The sequence below is a fragment of the Chenopodium quinoa genome, unplaced genomic scaffold (genome assembly GCF_001683475.1).
Source record: "Chenopodium quinoa cultivar QQ74 unplaced genomic scaffold, ASM168347v1, whole genome shotgun sequence".
Taxonomy (NCBI): domain Eukaryota; kingdom Viridiplantae; phylum Streptophyta; class Magnoliopsida; order Caryophyllales; family Amaranthaceae; genus Chenopodium; species Chenopodium quinoa.
The window spans coordinates 5,633,933-5,650,661 of NW_018742329.1; the positions used below are offsets into that span (position 1 = coordinate 5,633,933).

Sequence of the window (16,729 nt, forward strand, 5' to 3'; positions counted from 1 at the left end):
CCCACATATCAGCTCTCGAGAATCATATGGTACTCTACACCATGACGGACTCAGTCAGGTGTAAGGCTTTCCTACCAACTATGGAGGGGCTGGCAGCGGAATGGTACGGCGCCATCCCCAAATGTTCTGTATACTCGTACAGCCAGCTGAAGAGAATGTTCATGGAGCATTTCATAACCTTGGTGGACAGAACCAAGATGACAACCGAGCTGATGTCCTTGGTTCAGGCAAAGGATGAGCCTCTGAAGGAGTTCATCACCAAATTCAACAAGGAGGCAAAAACCATTCCAAATATGAGCCAGAAAGTAGCGCTATTAGCAATGCAGAGTGGCCTACTGCCAGGGTCACTATTTAGAGCATATATGGGGCGTAAGAGCCTCAAAACGCTCGCTGAAGCGCTGGGTAAAGCGCATGAGTTTATCAAAGCAGACGAGACTGACAAAGCAATACTGGGTAGGAAAGCAACATGTGACTCAGTTAAGCAAGCACAGGTCACCCGGGCAGAGAACACACCCAGGGTGAACCAGCCAAGTAGAGCTGAGAAAAACCGTAGAGAAGCGGACAGGGCAGTGGGACTGAGAAGGTCCGATCCAAGGAGAGGGCCAAGGCCTGGGAAGTTTGATCAGTATACCCCACTAACCCATTCCAGATCTCACATATTCAGCGTAAATAAGGCTGATGATAAGTGGCAGAGGCCTCAAAGGATGGTAAACAAGAGTCGTGATACCAGTAAGTGGTGTGACTTTCACGGGGACTATGACCATACCGCTAAAGAATGCACGCACTTGAAGGACAACATAGAGGACTTAGTCAGGAGAGGATACCTGAGTCAATTTAAGCAGCATGGTGACCCTCCCAGAAGAAGGGAGGAGGATAGAGCGGGCCGAGCTGATCGCAGAGGAGGTCAGAGGGGCCCAGCTTGAGACAAGGATAGAGATGGCAAGCCAGAGGGCAGGGTGTACGTAATCAGTGGGGGTCCAGTACATGGGGGACAGTTAATAGAGCGCGGGCTAACTTGCGGGCGATGATACATCAAATAAACGACAATGATAAGCGTAGATGACCACCTCTTCCCCCGCAGCCACGAGCCACGTTCGACGAGTATGACCAGAAGGGCATACTTTACCCTCATGATGACCCGCTGATGGTGACAATGAGAATTGCAAACTGGGAGGTGGGTAGAATACTGATAGACGGAGGCAGCTCAGCCAACATCATATACATCAGTGCGTTCATTGAGCTAAAGTTGAACAGAAAAGACCTGAAGAGAGTAAACTATGAGGTCACCGGGTTTAATGGCTCGGGGCTTACCCCAAAAGGCATAATCGAAATCTCAGTCTGGGTAGGAGAGAGGTCAAAAAGACGTGATGTCCGAGCAGAATTTCTCGTGATAAACTCCCCTTCACCCTACAATGGAATCATGGGAAGGCCGCTCATCCACAAGATAGGCGGGGTGGTATCCACTTACCACCTGGCCATGGCGTACACAACTAATGAGGGTTGGTCAGCAAAGCTCAGGGGAAGCCAGAAGACAGCCCAACAATGTTACATAACTGCCTTAAAGCAGCCTGCCAAAACCAGACAGTAGTCCGGTTCTGAGAGACGGCTCCCTGAGCAGCCTAAGTGGAAGTCAAGGAAAAGGAGGCGTGAAGAGTATCACAGGGAAAAAGATAAACAAAAGTTGGCAATGGAAAACTTCGAGCCTGAAAAAGAAGAAATGGCCAGACCACTTCCCAGCGGGGAGCACGTTAAGTCGAGCTCACAGAAGGTGATCCCTCGAGGACGGTGAAGATTGGAAAAGACATTGATCCAGGAGTAGGGGTGCACCTTATAGAGCTGCTGAGAAAGCATAAAGACATTTTTGCATTTTCCGCAGATGAAATGCCCGGAATTGACCCAACAGTCATGGTGCATAAGCTGAATGTGAATGAGGATATTAGGCCAGTCAGGCAGAAAAAGCGAAGCTTCTCCACGGAGAAAAACCGGGCAATCCAAGAAGAGGTGGAAAAACTCTTGGAAGCAAGATTTATTGAACTCTGTGACTATCCTAAATGGTTAGCCAACGTGGTCATGGTGAAGAAGGCAAATGGGCAATGGAAAATGTGTGTTGATTTCACAGACCTTAATAAAGCCTGCCCGAAGGACTGTTACCCACTTCCACAGATAGATCAACTAGTAGACTCAATTAGTGGGCACGCCCTTCTAAGCATTATGGACGCCTTCTCAAGGTACCATCAGATCAGCCTGCACGAGCCAGACAGGTAGAAAACTGCATTCATTACCAAAGGGGGAGTGTATAATTACATAGCTATGCCCTTCGGGCTGAAGAACGCTGGAGCAACTTTTCAGAAGGCAATGGATAGAGTATTCCTTCACCAGAAGGGAAGAAATGTGGAAGTATACATTGACGACTCAATTGTTAAGAGCGTCACGCAGGCTACACATATCCTGGATCTGGAGGAAACATTTGCCACCCTGAACAAGTGTAGAATCAAGCTCAACCCGAAAAAATGTGTCTTTGGAGTGAGCTCGGAAAGTTTTTTGGTTTTCTGATCAGCGAGAGAGGAATAAATGCCAACCCAGAAAAGGTCGAAGCAGTCTTCAATCTGCCCGAGCCTAAGAGCATCAAAGATATCATGCGGTTGACAGGCAGAATGGCCGCACTGACCAGATTCATCAGCAAGTCAGCAGACAAAGCCTTGCCATTCTATCAGCTGTTGAAAGGAAACAAAGAATTCAAGTGGGGGACTAAGGAGAAAGAAGCCTTTGAGGGTATCAAGAAGCGTCTGACTAAGCTCCCAACAATGATCAGCCCGGAGCTGACAGAAAAACTGCAGTTGTACATCTCAGCGTCAATACAGACAATCGCAGCCGTTCGGCTGGTAGAAAGACAGAAGCAACAAAGGCCGATATATTTCGTGATTCACGTGCTGACCGAGGCAGAGCAAAGATACCCCCTGGTAGAGAAGCTAGACTTCGCAGTGGTCACAACAGCAAGAAAGCTAAAACCATACTTTGACGCGCATATAATAGAGGTCCTCACAAACCACCCGCTAGAGAAAGCATTACAAAAGATGGATGCATCGGGTAGACTCTTAAAGTGGGCAATTGAGCTTTCTGAGTATGAATTCAAGGTCAAGCCTAGAGCAGCCATCAAGGCACAAGCTTTAGCAGACTTCATAATGGAAGCCTCCTATGAGGAGAAAGAGGATGACGTTGGGGTCTGGAAGGTGGAAGTGGATGGATCCTCAGCCCAAACGGGGAGTGGGGCAGGAGTCATAATGACATAAGGGTAAAAGCAGCCCAAAAGAGCTAAACTTCCTGCCAGAAGTAAGGCTAAAAGCAGCCCAAAAGAGCGGGATCTCAAAAGCTTTCAACAAAAGGGTCAAGCACAGGGAGCTCCTGCCAGGAGACTTAGTCCTCAGGAGGACAGCAGCAGTTGGAAAAGGAAATCAACATGGAAAGCTGTCAGAAAACTGGGAAGGCCCTTTCATCATCCACGAGCAGGTTGGACCAGGCGTGTTCCTCATTGCAGATCAAGAAGGTCAGGTCTTAAGAAACAGTTTCAATGCTGATGTGTTAAAGAAATATTTTGTTTAAATAGCCTGAAACATAGTTGTTTTAAGTCGATAAATCTTTATTCAGTCCATGATATGTTAATTAAGGCATTTGAGCCATTTTTGTTCAATGAAATACAAGCCTCTACGTGAGGAGTATGTTGCATAAATTTGTTTAATATAGTATGCTCAAGGATCATATACTAACATGCAGAAATCAAACAAGAATAATAATAAAGTGTTAGAGGCAAGAAGCACTCTAGCGCAAAATGACAAAGTGAAAGCATCCCTCCTTAAAACCTCACTTCACCAGCAAAAAGCAAAACAGGGCACCACCTCTGGGACGCCTGAGGGGGAGCCTGACAAGTTCAGCTTGAGCAGGGGAGAAGAGAGGAAAAGAAGAAGATGAGCTACGTGGGCAACACTAAGGTTCTCTTAGTCCCATTCAGCCCATCTCTTCGAGGGGGGAGAGGAAAGGAGAAGACAGTCAAGCAGTAAGCCCTTACAAAAAGAAGTAACCAGGCAATAAACAAGCTGAATGACATAAATAAGTCGCAGCTTAAACAAGTTGAATGACATAAATAAGTTGCAGCATAAACAAGCTGAATGACATAAATAAGTCGCAGTATAAACAAGCTGAATGACATAAATAAGTCGCAGCATAAATAAGCTGAATGACATAAATAAGTCACAGCATAAACAAGCTGAATGACATAAATAAGTCGCAGCATAAATAAGCTGAATGACATAAATAAGTCACAGCATAAACAAGCTGAACGACATAAACAAGTCGCATCATAAATAAGCTGAATGACACAAATAAGTCACAGCAAAGCAAGCTGATGACACAGACGAAATAAGCAAAAAGTTGATCGACACAAACAAGTCTCGGCAAGGATAAGTCGAATAACGCTCAATCAAATATGTCAACCAGCACGCAGACGAAGCCTTTGGTCAAAGCCAAGTGAAGTACACAACACGCAAACACTTGAAGCAGATAAAGCAGGAAAGGCAAAATGTAACAAAGTCGCTACTGAAGCACATCAGAGCGCAAAAGAAACAGAAAAGCGCCAGGCAGCTAAATTAAAAAGACAGGAAGGCCCAACCTACGAGGCCCCACCAATTGTAATAAGGAGCAAACATGCAGACAATGAAATAAACAGCAAGAGGAGATCATAAAGAACATACATTATAAGGCTGAACCCCTGCCCACCAAGGTAGAGTAAACATTCAGCAGGTTAGTCACAAAACAAAAAAATCTGAGCCCTCATCCACCAGGACAAGGAAACACTCAGCGGGTAAAGTTAGAAGATCACAAATTGAAGTTAAGCTGGAAAGACCCAGCAACGAAAGAAAAAGTATTCTGAAAATACGCAGAGAAACATAATCTTTGGCAGCTATTCACCCCAAAGATAGTAACAAAAACTACCTAGTTACAACAGATCTGGGAGAGGGAAACTCAGAGGAACCACTGGAGTAGGAGGGTGACAGCCGCCATAACCTTTATTGATCATCACTCATAGACTCCACTCCAATAGCTGCAGTAACGTCAGGGAAGAGAGGCACCTCCAAGTTCAGCACGGCGTGGTTGGGGATCGTGCAGCTATCAGCGCGAGGGTGATCAGCGGGAAGATCGAACAAACCAGTCTCACCGGCAGCTTCAACCTTAGCCCAGAAGGCATTAAAGCGAGCCTGCTGCTCTTCACCCTCACCATACAAGCTGCTAACGCATCGAGCCGCAGCTTCCCATCCTCCATCATGGCGGTCAGCCAAGAGCTTAGCGAAAGCAGGAGAGAGTGCAAAAGACTTGAGAGCCTCTCTCCTGGCAGCCTCCAGCACAACAGCATGCGCAGCTTGTAAATCTGCCACCTCCGCCTCTAACGTCTTCACCCTGGCCTGAGAAGTCCCCAACTGCTCCTCGCAGTCCTTCAGCTTGGTCAAAGTGAGCTGAAATTCTCCCAATTGGAGCTGCAAGGCATCCGCCTTCTCCCTCAGCGGAGTCACCTCATTGGCCATAGCATCCCTCTCAGCTTGAGCCTGCTGAACCTCCAGACTCTTCTGGGAAAGAGTTATACCCTGGTTCTGATATTCCTTCTCCACTGACAGCAAGGCATTGGACAAATCCCCTACAGACATAACAAGCTGCAAGAAAAGTAGAAAAGAAGAGTCAGCCAAAGTGGGAGTTAACAAAAGAAGTTAACAATAAAAAAAATATATAATAATAAAATTGAAGTATAATAATAGGTAAAACAAGACAGAAGCAACAAAACAAGCAGAGAAAAGCTGAAACGAGAAAAAGAAAAGCCAAAAGCAGAGACTAACCTTCTGCAAATCATGGCAAGCAGTAGCTGCTGGAAGGCTGACTGAACTGCACGTAGAATCTGCAGGGAGACGAACCGCCTGAGTTAGGAGGTATCCTAGGGTACCACCCTTCTGAGGGTCATCTACAAATAAAGACTCATTAGCCCTCACATTCATCAAAGGCCGAAAGGGAGCGTTCTCAGCTCCAGAAGGACAGAGTATTGGGCGAAGATGAATGTCAATAGGGACCTCAGCAAACTCAATGGCCCCAGTAGGGCGAAAAGTCTCTCTAGCAGAGAGTGAGGACGCAGAAGAGGATTCTCAAAGGCATCACCCAAGAACGGATGAACGCAGTAGTTAAGCTCACTGGAGTTCTAAGTGTCTCCCCCAACAACGTTCCCACCTGAAAATCCAGTGTTGGCAGACGTGGAAGCAAGAGGGTCTGGGCCAGGAGAAGTGCGAGACTTTTTCGCCTCTAGCTCATCCCTAGGAGGGGCAGAAGACACAAGATCGTCCTCCAGGTCAATCACTGGACGATCCTGCTAGAGAGAGCCCGTAGCTCGGGAGAGCGCACCCTGGGTAGCACTTCGGAGCCGCCTCTTCAACCCGTAAGGACGCGGCGGAAACCTAGGAAGCTCCAGGACAGATTCATAAGGGAGTTGAAAATCAGTACCTGCAACAGAAGGAACGGCAGTGCCCTTCGCAGCAGCATTATCATCAGTAGGAGTAGGAAAGAGCAGAACATGCTCAGCAGAGGAAACGGGTTTGTCACCCACAACAATGGTCTCAGTCCCCTTAGAAGGAAACTGGAGAACACTGTCAGCAAAATCATCGGCAGTAACCTTTGGTTCTTTAGAAGCTTGTTCACGTGGCCTTTTGGCAGCAGAAGTCTGAGGTGCCACCCGGCCAGAAGTCGCGACAGACTGCTTCTCAGGGGAAGCAGCAGGCGCCACTAACGCCTCGGAATCTGAAGCCACCTTTTGAGGAGCACGGCGAGTAACACGCCTACTCCCAACAGTAGAAGACGAAGGCTCAGGCTCAGCGCGGCTGGACCCAGCACGCTCGCCAGTAGCCACGGTGCCAACAACAGCCTGCAGCTAAGCAGGAGCCAAACGCACCTCGCCCTTCGCACCATTAGCAGGCAGAACCAGCTTGTAGCCCTCCCCAAAACTGAAAAACTTCTTCCCAACAGCGGCCAGGCCTAGTCTCTCAGCGTCCTTACGCCAACTGGAATCTAGCACGCAGTTCTTAGGCCCATAGCACTTGTCATCAAGGAAGAATTCAGTCTTTCCCTCCTCTACGGGCTCAGCAACATAAGTGGGCTAACAGTCGAAGTATAAGCGGTCACCAGGAGACTCAGCCATTCTACTTGATTGAACTGCTAGGGAAGGAGAAGGTGATGGAGTCCTAGTATTCCCACTGCGCACTACATAATGATCAAACCGATGCACGTCAGCCATGTAATCAAGTCGAGCAAAACTGTTTAAAGGCTGAACATGGGAAATGGGGCTAACAAGAGACACGTCAGGGGGATTGGCCTTAACAGCATCAGCCAACATTTTATGGCGCATTGCGCGCAACCTCAGGGGGGTAAGATGGGATAAGGGAACCCCATCCAGCGTAAGCACTCGCTCACAGTAAGGATCAAAGAAATCAGGACGGGGTATACGCTGGAAAGCGCTAAATGCACTACCCTCAGCGGGACGACTACTGCCTGGCCCTGACGCAGCAGCAGGAGTCGCAGCAGTACCCATTCCGCTCGCAGTGAGGGAAAGGTCAGGAGGCATAACATTTTGTAAAGGAGTAGGAGAAATAGGAGAAGTGCTCGCAGGACGCTCACCTGAAAAAGAAGATCAGGAAGAGGAAGAATCCGATCCTGTGGCCGTTTGAGGCTCACTCATGTTCTGACTATCAGAGGCGTCAGACATTATGAAATCTACAAAGGAATACAGACCCGCAAAGGAAGGAAAAAGCAATGGGGCACGAGAAAATCAAAGAATCAGTGTAGAAACAATGAAGGAATAAGTAGAAAAAAGCCAAGAATGCAAATACAATAACAAAAGAGAAGAAATGGGAATAGCGACAATTGGGAAGAATCAAAAGGCATAATCTTGCGAAGAAAAAGTAAAAAGAAGCAAAATCTGGAAAATACAAACAACAAAAGGTACAAAGTAAGTACCTTTAAGGAAAAAAGTTGCAGAAGCAACAGAGTACAACAACAATGGAGGAGATAAAAGCCCAAGCAAGACAAAGGTCCGAATCTGCAATTAAGAAGAACAAAGAAGGAAAACGTTAACAAAAGAGCAAGAATTAAAGGAGAGAAAGCAAGTAAAGCGAAAGTCAGGACAAAAATAAAGACGAAGAAGCAAGAACTTACCACAATAATGGAGGATCAGAGACGCTTGACAGAGGAAGAGCAAAGAGCGAAAAGTTCAAAATGCCAAAGTAACGAAGAGGGAAGATGAAAAATGGGAGGCGTAAAAGAAATAAGTGAAAAAGGGGGACAGTGAAATTAATATGGAGTAAATGGGCAGTTAGACACAAGGCGAAGACAAACCACCATGTCACTTCAGTAAAATTAAACTGACAGCCCGGATTGCCAACACGTGTCCCACTCATGCAAATGCGATTCCCGACTCAAAAAAAAAATTTGAGAAAAGAGCACTTCAGCGGGAGTGATCGAAAATCCTCTTTGCAAGCTCGTCATTTCTCAGACTTTAGCAAGAGTGATCGAAAATCCTCTCTGCAAGCTCGTCATTTCTCAGACTTCAGCGGGGGTGATAGAAAATCCTCTCTGCAAGGTCGTCATTTCTCAGACTTCAGCGGGAGTGATCGAAATTCCTCTCTGCAAGCTCGTCATTTCTTAGACTTCAGCGGGAGTAATCGAAATTCCTCTCTGCAAGCTTGTCACTTCTTAATTCTGGAACCAATGTCACCATACAAGAAATAGGAAAACGGACTCAGAAATAGCAAAACCTTACCTCCCAAGTCTCTAGGGCGCCTCAACACCCTAGAGACTTGAGGGGCTAGGAGTGTGCAGGTTATTTAAGTTAGACGACCAGCTGAGTCAAAGCCGATAAGGCTACACGCTCAGAACAGCTGGCAAGAAAGAACCTCACGCCATCTCTTGAGGGGCTAGATGTAGGGGATAGCTTCTGCTGAGCTATTTCTTCCAGCTTGGCTCGGTTAAGAAGAACGTTCTTACAGGCAAAGAGTCGGCATGAGTGACCTCATACCACCTCTTGAGAGGCTAGTTGTATAGGATAGCTCCCGCTGAAATATCGCCCAGCCCCCTGGGTGCACACTCACCGCCGAATAAGCAATTAAAGGAGGGCTCATCAGCCCGGAAGAGTCAGCCCGCAGGGCTGACCAGGCTAAACTCTCCACGAAGGAGATAGTACGCCTATAAATAGAGGGTCAAGTACAACGGAAAAGAGGTTAGACACTCAAGTTATTACACTTTCTATATCTCTCTAAGTACATTTTCTCTCTCTAAACACTTTCTAACTTAAGCTTCGGAGGGGGGTTCCTCGAGCCACCCCCAAGGGCAGTTTACGTGTGCTACCGTGTGTAGGTTGTTGACAGGACCCAGCTTACCCAACAGAACCCTTGGATCCATACCTGGAACACCTAATTATAGAGAAAATAGTCTGGGATGATATAAAAGAATAAGAATTTGAATCGAAATAAAACTGGCTCCTATTGCCGGCGGCAGGACCCAGCGCGAAACGACAAGCTTCACGCATGGCAACAAGGTCCGTCGTTTCGCGCTGATTAAAAGATTAAACGCGCTTTTGTACAAAATACTTTTCTTAATATAATTAAGAATTTAAACTCCGTGTTTATCGATTTTAAATCAGATTTGTCATAAATAATCACTTATTTTATTTCAAATCAAATTCATAATTTTCTAAAAAGATAATTATCAATCCTAACTCTATTAGAACTCAAAATAACTTTCTAGACTATTCTAGAAAATTAGAATCATTCCTTACAATTTTAGGAATAATAATTAATAGGCCCTCCACTAGATCATTGGGCCACAAAACCATTTTAGACCCATTTAAGTATTTTGACCATAACATTCTCATTATTCATCGGAATTGGGCTTCTAATATATCATTGAATGTGAGCCTGACCCAACTACACTATTATTGGACCCTTGTCATGGACCAAGCTAAATTGGACTGGCTATTTTCATAAATAGAGTAGACTTTTGAAAACAGAATGAAAGATTTTTATTAAATTTAAACGACCGCATCACAAGATTTTTTACGCTTTCACTTCGTTTGATAATCAAGTTGCGTGCGTGTAAAGTATTCATCACTGGGATTAGTTTTTGGGGAGACACATTTGGGTTTCTACAGTAGGCTCTTTTGTAGGGAATATTTCAAGAATTACCCCAAACTTGAACCCCACTGTGATCATACACTAAAGTACGGTGGCGTCCAAAGGGAAGGAAGCTCGAGCAAAAGAGTCGCCAACAAGTTTTAGGAACTTGTAAACCGTTCACAGGGTGAAGGTTACACCCCTTAACGATCCAAGAGATCGTTAACTCCAATAGGTCTGGAACCATGACTGGTGTTCGGGGATGAAGCTACAAATCCAATCTAAAAAAGAAAGAACCTGCCCTAATAATAGGCCTCTACTTTATTCTTCTTGTATTCATGTGCGCTTTCTGACTAACATGCAATCATTAGATTTACCCTAAACCTTTTTATCTATGTTGGTTGAATTTAATGCACAAACAAGTCTATTATTGGCGATCACTTGAATTAATATCATATTAGCCATAAACAAGATTATTAATTATCTTATTAAGCGTGATTACAAGTACAAGCTCCCTTTAAACATGCATGAAATGCGTGATCAAGCAATAACAATAATAATCAAGAAACATGATAATAATCAATAATCATGTTAAAACATAATAATAGCAAGATCCTAGGCATGATACTAACAGGATTAATAACAAACCCTAGCATGTCACTAAAAATCAAAGCTCAAATATATAGCCCTAACATGATACTAACATATATATTAGGAAGAGAATGGGAAGCATCGCCATAATACGCATTCTTGATTTAAGGAACTTATTATTTACCCTAAACATGATACTAGGGATCAATAAAACATCCTAACATGATACTAGGAATCAAAATAACAATCTAAGCATGATCATAATATCAATAAATCAATTAAAGCACTTACTTGTATGTCTTGTATCTCTTTCTAATAACAAAATACACGCGTTAGTAACTTCAAGGAAAATATATAATTAAACAATTAGATTAAATAATTGAAAGAGAGATTTTGGACCAAACCCTCAGAAATTAAAACCTTTCACGTCTGGGGTGAAGGCAACTTTGAATTTGGCTAGCTTAAAGAGAGAAGAGAATTAGAGAGTTGTTGATTGTTGATGAAAATTGATGATTAAAAACGGAGGTCTAAGGACGCTATTTATAATGAAAATCGACCAGATATGATAAAAAACAAATCTGAGTTTAAAAAAGAATAAAACAAGACCGCAGCGCCAAACACGCTCCTGTCGCCAGACGCCAGGTCTGTCGCTAGGGGACAGGTCTGTCGTCCGGCGCTGCAAGACAGTTTTTGCAGATTTTGATTTTATCATATCTTTTGATCCAGAAGTCCAAATGAGTCATATAATATGTCATTGGAAAACTCTTGAAGGATAATTTCCAACTCAATTGGAATCAGATTAAAATCTGTTGTAGATAAAAAGATATGGCCGAAATAGTGGACAGTGTCAGTTTTGGATAGAGTTTCATATTCCATTCATATCTTTTTCGTTATAACTCGGATTAATATTATAATATATCATTAGAAAGTTAATTTCAAGATAAATCCAATCATATAAAATTTGGATAAAGATTATGAGGTATGAAAATAAAATCTGAATATATTCCACTTCGTACAAAATAAGGATTCTAAAAAAGAGTAGTTTTATTCAATTTCAAACTCTTTGAAACATAATTATTGATGTGTCCATTTTATACAGTAATTTACCACCGTCCCTTGGTCATAATTAGTAGTGTTTTTGGCTCTTTAGAGCCACTTTTATTACTAATTTGTACTTCCTAGTGTTTTCGTAGTCTTTGTCGATTTTTATAGGAAATTGCGTCTTTAGAGCATTTTCTCGGGTTTTTCATGAAGCGACTACGAAATTAGAAGTGCACGACCATCTTTGAAGCCCAAGGCCAGTTAGAGTCATCGAGCCGGTGATCAAGGGCTTGGTAATTGGGATCCCGAGGCATTTGGACCGAGTATTCAAACCCAAAGAGGAAATTCGGATTGGGCCGAGAAAACAAGCCCAATCGATGTCCGAGCCTCTAAGTGGAGCAAGGGCCCGATCAGGCAAGAGGTTGCTTGATCGGGCGCGGCGCGGCGTTGGTGTTGTGCGTGCTTATAGCGCGCCCGATCGTACGAGCGTCTAGCACGATCGGGCGATGCTGCGGAGAAGGAATGCGAAGAAAAAGGCGGGCCCAATCGGGCGGCCCTTCGCCCGATCGGGCGCGTGTTTCTATAGGACCAGATTAGTTAGTTTTAATTTTTGTTTTAGGAAACGTTTATATATGAGTTTTGTACGGAATTTTGGTGATCTTCTTTCTTAGACTTTCTCTCCCTACTTATGATTTCTCTCTCTCTTAACTCTTCTCTCAACTCTTGTTCTTAACTATTTCCATTAATACAGATTAGTTTGGTAACGATTTCTCTTCTCTTAATCTTAGTTATTTATTTTACTCCTTCCATCATGACTTGTTTTATTGCTTTGATTAGTTTAGTTTTTACTATGTGTGAGTAGTTTTATTTCTAGGATTATGGGGATCCATAAATAATATGAAAGGGTAATTTATTGTTTTTGATTGTCAATGCTAGATTAATTTCCTATTGATTGATTTAATGCTCTGTGACTAGATTTGCGCAAATCTTTTATGCATGAGTTTAACAATATTGATTCGAGATTCGACAAATGAGAATTGATGTTTAGGTCTAGTTTCAATAGGCAGGTTAATTTATAAATGGTTAGGTCGAGATTCGAATGAGATTTAATACCGGTAAATTAATTGTGTGATTATAATACGTAACGAAAGTCCTTTATAATCTGATTAATATATGCATTGATGAATGATTATTGTATTCTACCCTTGAATTTTATTTATTGGTGAACCTATGCCTTAGATCCTTTTATATATTACTCTCTTCTTATTCTTAATCTTCGTAGTTTAATTTTACATTCAAATTCACATATTGGTTACTTAATAATCTATATTATAATAGTTAATTAGGAATAGGAAGACTTGTTTCCCTGTGGAGATCGACCCTACTTCCCAATCTACATTAGTTAGAGGACTTAGCAATTACTTTTGATTAGGGGATACGACTTTACCCTGTTAAAATTTGGCGTCGTTGCCGAGGAAACGGTTTTATTTTTATTTCTGATTGTTTTTGTAGTCTAGATTATTTTCCTTTTGTCTCAGAGAGAATTAGTTCTCTGAGGAAAATCTCATATTTGCTTCTAGTTTTTTGTTTATGCCCAGGTGTTCCAGATCAGGTTACATCCCATTCGATCCTGAGATCGAACGTTCCTTCCATAGACAGAAAAATCTCTACAAGCAAATCTTGGCGGATTCTGGTGATAATAACAATAATCACCGAGATCCTCCAACTAGTTCTAGCGATTCAGAGGTATCATCAGACGCAGAATCAGAGATGACGGCTCCAAAGAAGCTTAGTGATTATTCACAACCAAAGCTTACGGATTTTCCACATCTCACTCCCACTCCGGCTCTTGATGGGGTTCAATTTAAAATTAAACCTCAATTTATAACGATGATAGAGAGGAAGAAATTCAGTGGAGCCAAGGGTGAAGACTCGAATCTTCATATTGCCGACTATTGTCAATATTATAACACCATCAGGCAAGCCGGGGTCACTCAAGACCAAATCAGGGAGATTCTCTTTCCCTTCTCTTTAACTGGAAAAGCTAAATTGTGGTTTAATGGCTTGAATAGAACTACACTTGGTATAACTGACTGAGAAACTCTTGTTTTAAATTTCTATAACAAGTATTATCCTGCACAGAGAACAGCCGTACTACGGAGTGCGATTCAGAACTTTGCCCAAGAGGCCGATTAATCTTTATATGAGGCTTGGGAGAGGTTCAAGGATTTACAAAGGGATTGCCCTCACCATAATTTAGCGCAATGGCAGTTAATCCAAGCCTTTTATAATGGCCTTGGAAATTCTTCTCGAATAATTTTAGATTCTGCAGCTAGTGGGAGATTTATGAATCTTGATGTTGAAGATGCAGGGCAGGTTATTGAAGATATGGCGATACACAATTCCCTATATGGGAATCCTAGAGGATTTGCTAACAAAGGGAAACATAGTGTTGACTCTGTATCCTTTCTACAAGCTCAGCTGACTTCTATTTGCCAAATATTAGATAATCTTAGCTCTGCTAATGTAGCTAATGTTTCTGCAATTAATAATAATTCTAATGAGGCTTTCTGTGAAAATTGTGGTATTGTAGGTCATTGGGAGCAGGATTGCAGGAGTTCCGTGGAGCAAGTTAACGCCTTTCAAGCCTATAGGCAAAATAACCCATACTCCAACACCTACAATCCTAGGTATCGGAATCATCCGTACCTTTCTTACTGGAGCACTAATGTTCAAAACCCACCACCACAAGAACCACAGGCGCCACAACAACAACAGCAGAAATATTACCATCCCAATGCTAGTCAGAAGAACCAACCACATCAACCCTCCTCATCTTCTGACCCTTCTCTGGTGGAAATTAGAGCAATTTTGGTTAATATGCAAAATCATATGGAGAGTAGAGATGCGATAATTGATCAAATTCTAGCACATAATAAAATTGTAGACAATCAAATTGCGCAACTTTCCGCTACTCTACAAGCCCACCAACAAGGAGCTCTGCCAGCATAGCCGACCCGGCCTACAGATCAAGCTTTTGCAATTACTCTAAGAAGTGGTTCAAACTGTGAAGGGCCCCCTATGCCTGGAGTTGATGAACCTGTTTTTATTAAATAATGTTAATCTTGATTCCGTTAAACCAAACAATGTAGTTAATAGCCCTACAGAGCTAAAGGATAATACTAACATATCTAATTCTACATTGCAGGGTACGACTCCAGAGAAGGTGGCTACTCCAGACGAGAGCAATAATGCTCCTAAGCCAATTATCAAACTCCCATTCTTCAATCGTCAATTGAAGACAAACTTGGATAAGCAGTTTGGTAAGTTCCTGGAGGTGGTAAAAGATTTGAAGGTAACAGTTCCCTTCACTGAATTAATCACACAAATCCCCTCGTATGCAAAATTTATGAAAGAAATATTGACGAGGAAAAGGTTTGTTAGTGAGGTAGAGACAGTAGCTTTCACTACAGAGTGTAGTGCCGTACTTCAAAATAAGTCTCCACCTAAATTAAAAGAATTGGGTAGTTTTTTCTATCCCTTGTCATATTGGCAATCTCTTGATTGATAATGCATTATGTGATTTGGGTGCTAGTGTTAGCGTCATGCCACTATCTGTGTGTTCTAAGTTGAAAATGGGTAAATTAAAAGCTACCAATATAACTCTACAAATGGCCGACCGTTCTTTCAAGTACCCCTTAGGTGTTTTAGAGGATGTCCCCGTTAGAGTAGGTAAATTTTATATACCTGTAGATTTTGTTGTTCTTGATATGGCTGAGTATATGCAAACCCCAAATATTTTTGGGTAGACCATTCCTTAACACTGCAGGAGCAGTCATAGATGTAAGAAGTGGTAAGTTAACATTATCAGTAGGGGATGATAAAGTTGTTTTTAATCTGAATAATGCCCCTAAAAGCACCATGACTGAGGAGAAATGTTTCAGTGTTAATGTGGTTGAAAAATATTCTAACAAGCCCCAAGCTCTTGAAAAAGGTCCCTTGGAGGCGGTATCTTGTGTTGCATCCTTTTCAAATGAGATAGACAAATGGCAGAAGGAAGTCAATGCAATAGAAAGAGCGATTTACACTATTGGTCTTGGTTTCGAGGATGAACAGGTGGAACCGATCGAGCAAGTTGTGCGAATCGAACCTACGGTAAGTGTTCCGCCAGATCGAGTTGCAAGTGTTGAACGCAATCACAATTTGAAGTAACCTTCGATCGAAGAAGGATTTTTAGTGCGTAGCATTGAAGATCCCCCAGTCCAAGTTAAGGAGGATCCACCAGATAAGGTGATTTGGCGTCCCACAGGGTATGTCAGAAAGCCTCATCGCAGCCTAAACACCGCTAGACCGGGTGAGAAACCACCCGATCAAGCGTTAGGCCAAGGGTCCTAGTTATTGTAATTGGTAAGAAGGTCGTGCGGGACCTTGATAAACCAGCGCTTTGCGGGAGGCAACCCGTATTTCTTGCTTTCTAGACTAGTTTTCCATTTTTCTTTATTTTTATTTTTTATTTTAGAGAGGCGAGGAGAGTGAAATTTCACCGTTTATAAGTGTTTTTGTACAGGTATAGGTTTAAGAGGTCAAAAGACTTAGAAAAATTTAAAGAAGAAGAAAAAGCTAAGGATATCTGACTGGGCACGGGCCCGATCGGGCGAGCTTCGCCCGATCAGGCGTGCAAGCAGGGTAAATTTCAGCTTTTATTTCTCCCGATCGGGCGTGGCTTCCCGATCGGGCGCGAAAGAAGAGTTGGAAATCGGAGCTAAATTAGCCCGATCGGGCGAGGTTGCCTGATCGGGCGCGCAAGTGCAGTTAGACACTCGAGCAAATTTCGCCCGATCGGGCGAGGTTGCCCGATCGGGCGAGGTTGCCCGATCGGGCGCAAATCGAGTGAAGGAAAAGAATTATCG

The 16,729-nt window shown here is 43.1% G+C and overlaps 1 protein-coding gene across 1 annotated transcript; it reads left to right on the forward strand.

Moving 5' to 3' along the window:
* The first annotated feature begins 1,153 nt into the window (after positions 1 to 1,153).
* LOC110691890 lies at positions 1,154 to 2,265 on the forward strand. The gene is made up of 2 exons (XM_021868864.1): positions 1,154 to 1,499; positions 1,877 to 2,265. The coding sequence occupies exons 1-2, from the start codon at positions 1,154 to 1,156 to the stop codon at positions 2,263 to 2,265; spliced, it is 735 nt and encodes a 244-aa protein (XP_021724556.1).
* The last annotated feature ends 14,464 nt before the right edge of the window (positions 2,266 to 16,729 follow it).

Bases quoted from the DNA above. Each gene is read 5' to 3' on its own strand.
- LOC110691890 (XM_021868864.1), top strand. From the start codon at position 1,154: ATGAGAATTGCAAACTGGGAGGTGGGTAGAATACTGATAGACGGAGGC. The intron at 1,500-1,876 runs GTTGGTCAGCAA...CATTTTCCGCAG, and splicing joins GGCGTACACAACTAATGAGG to ATGAAATGCCCGGAATTGAC.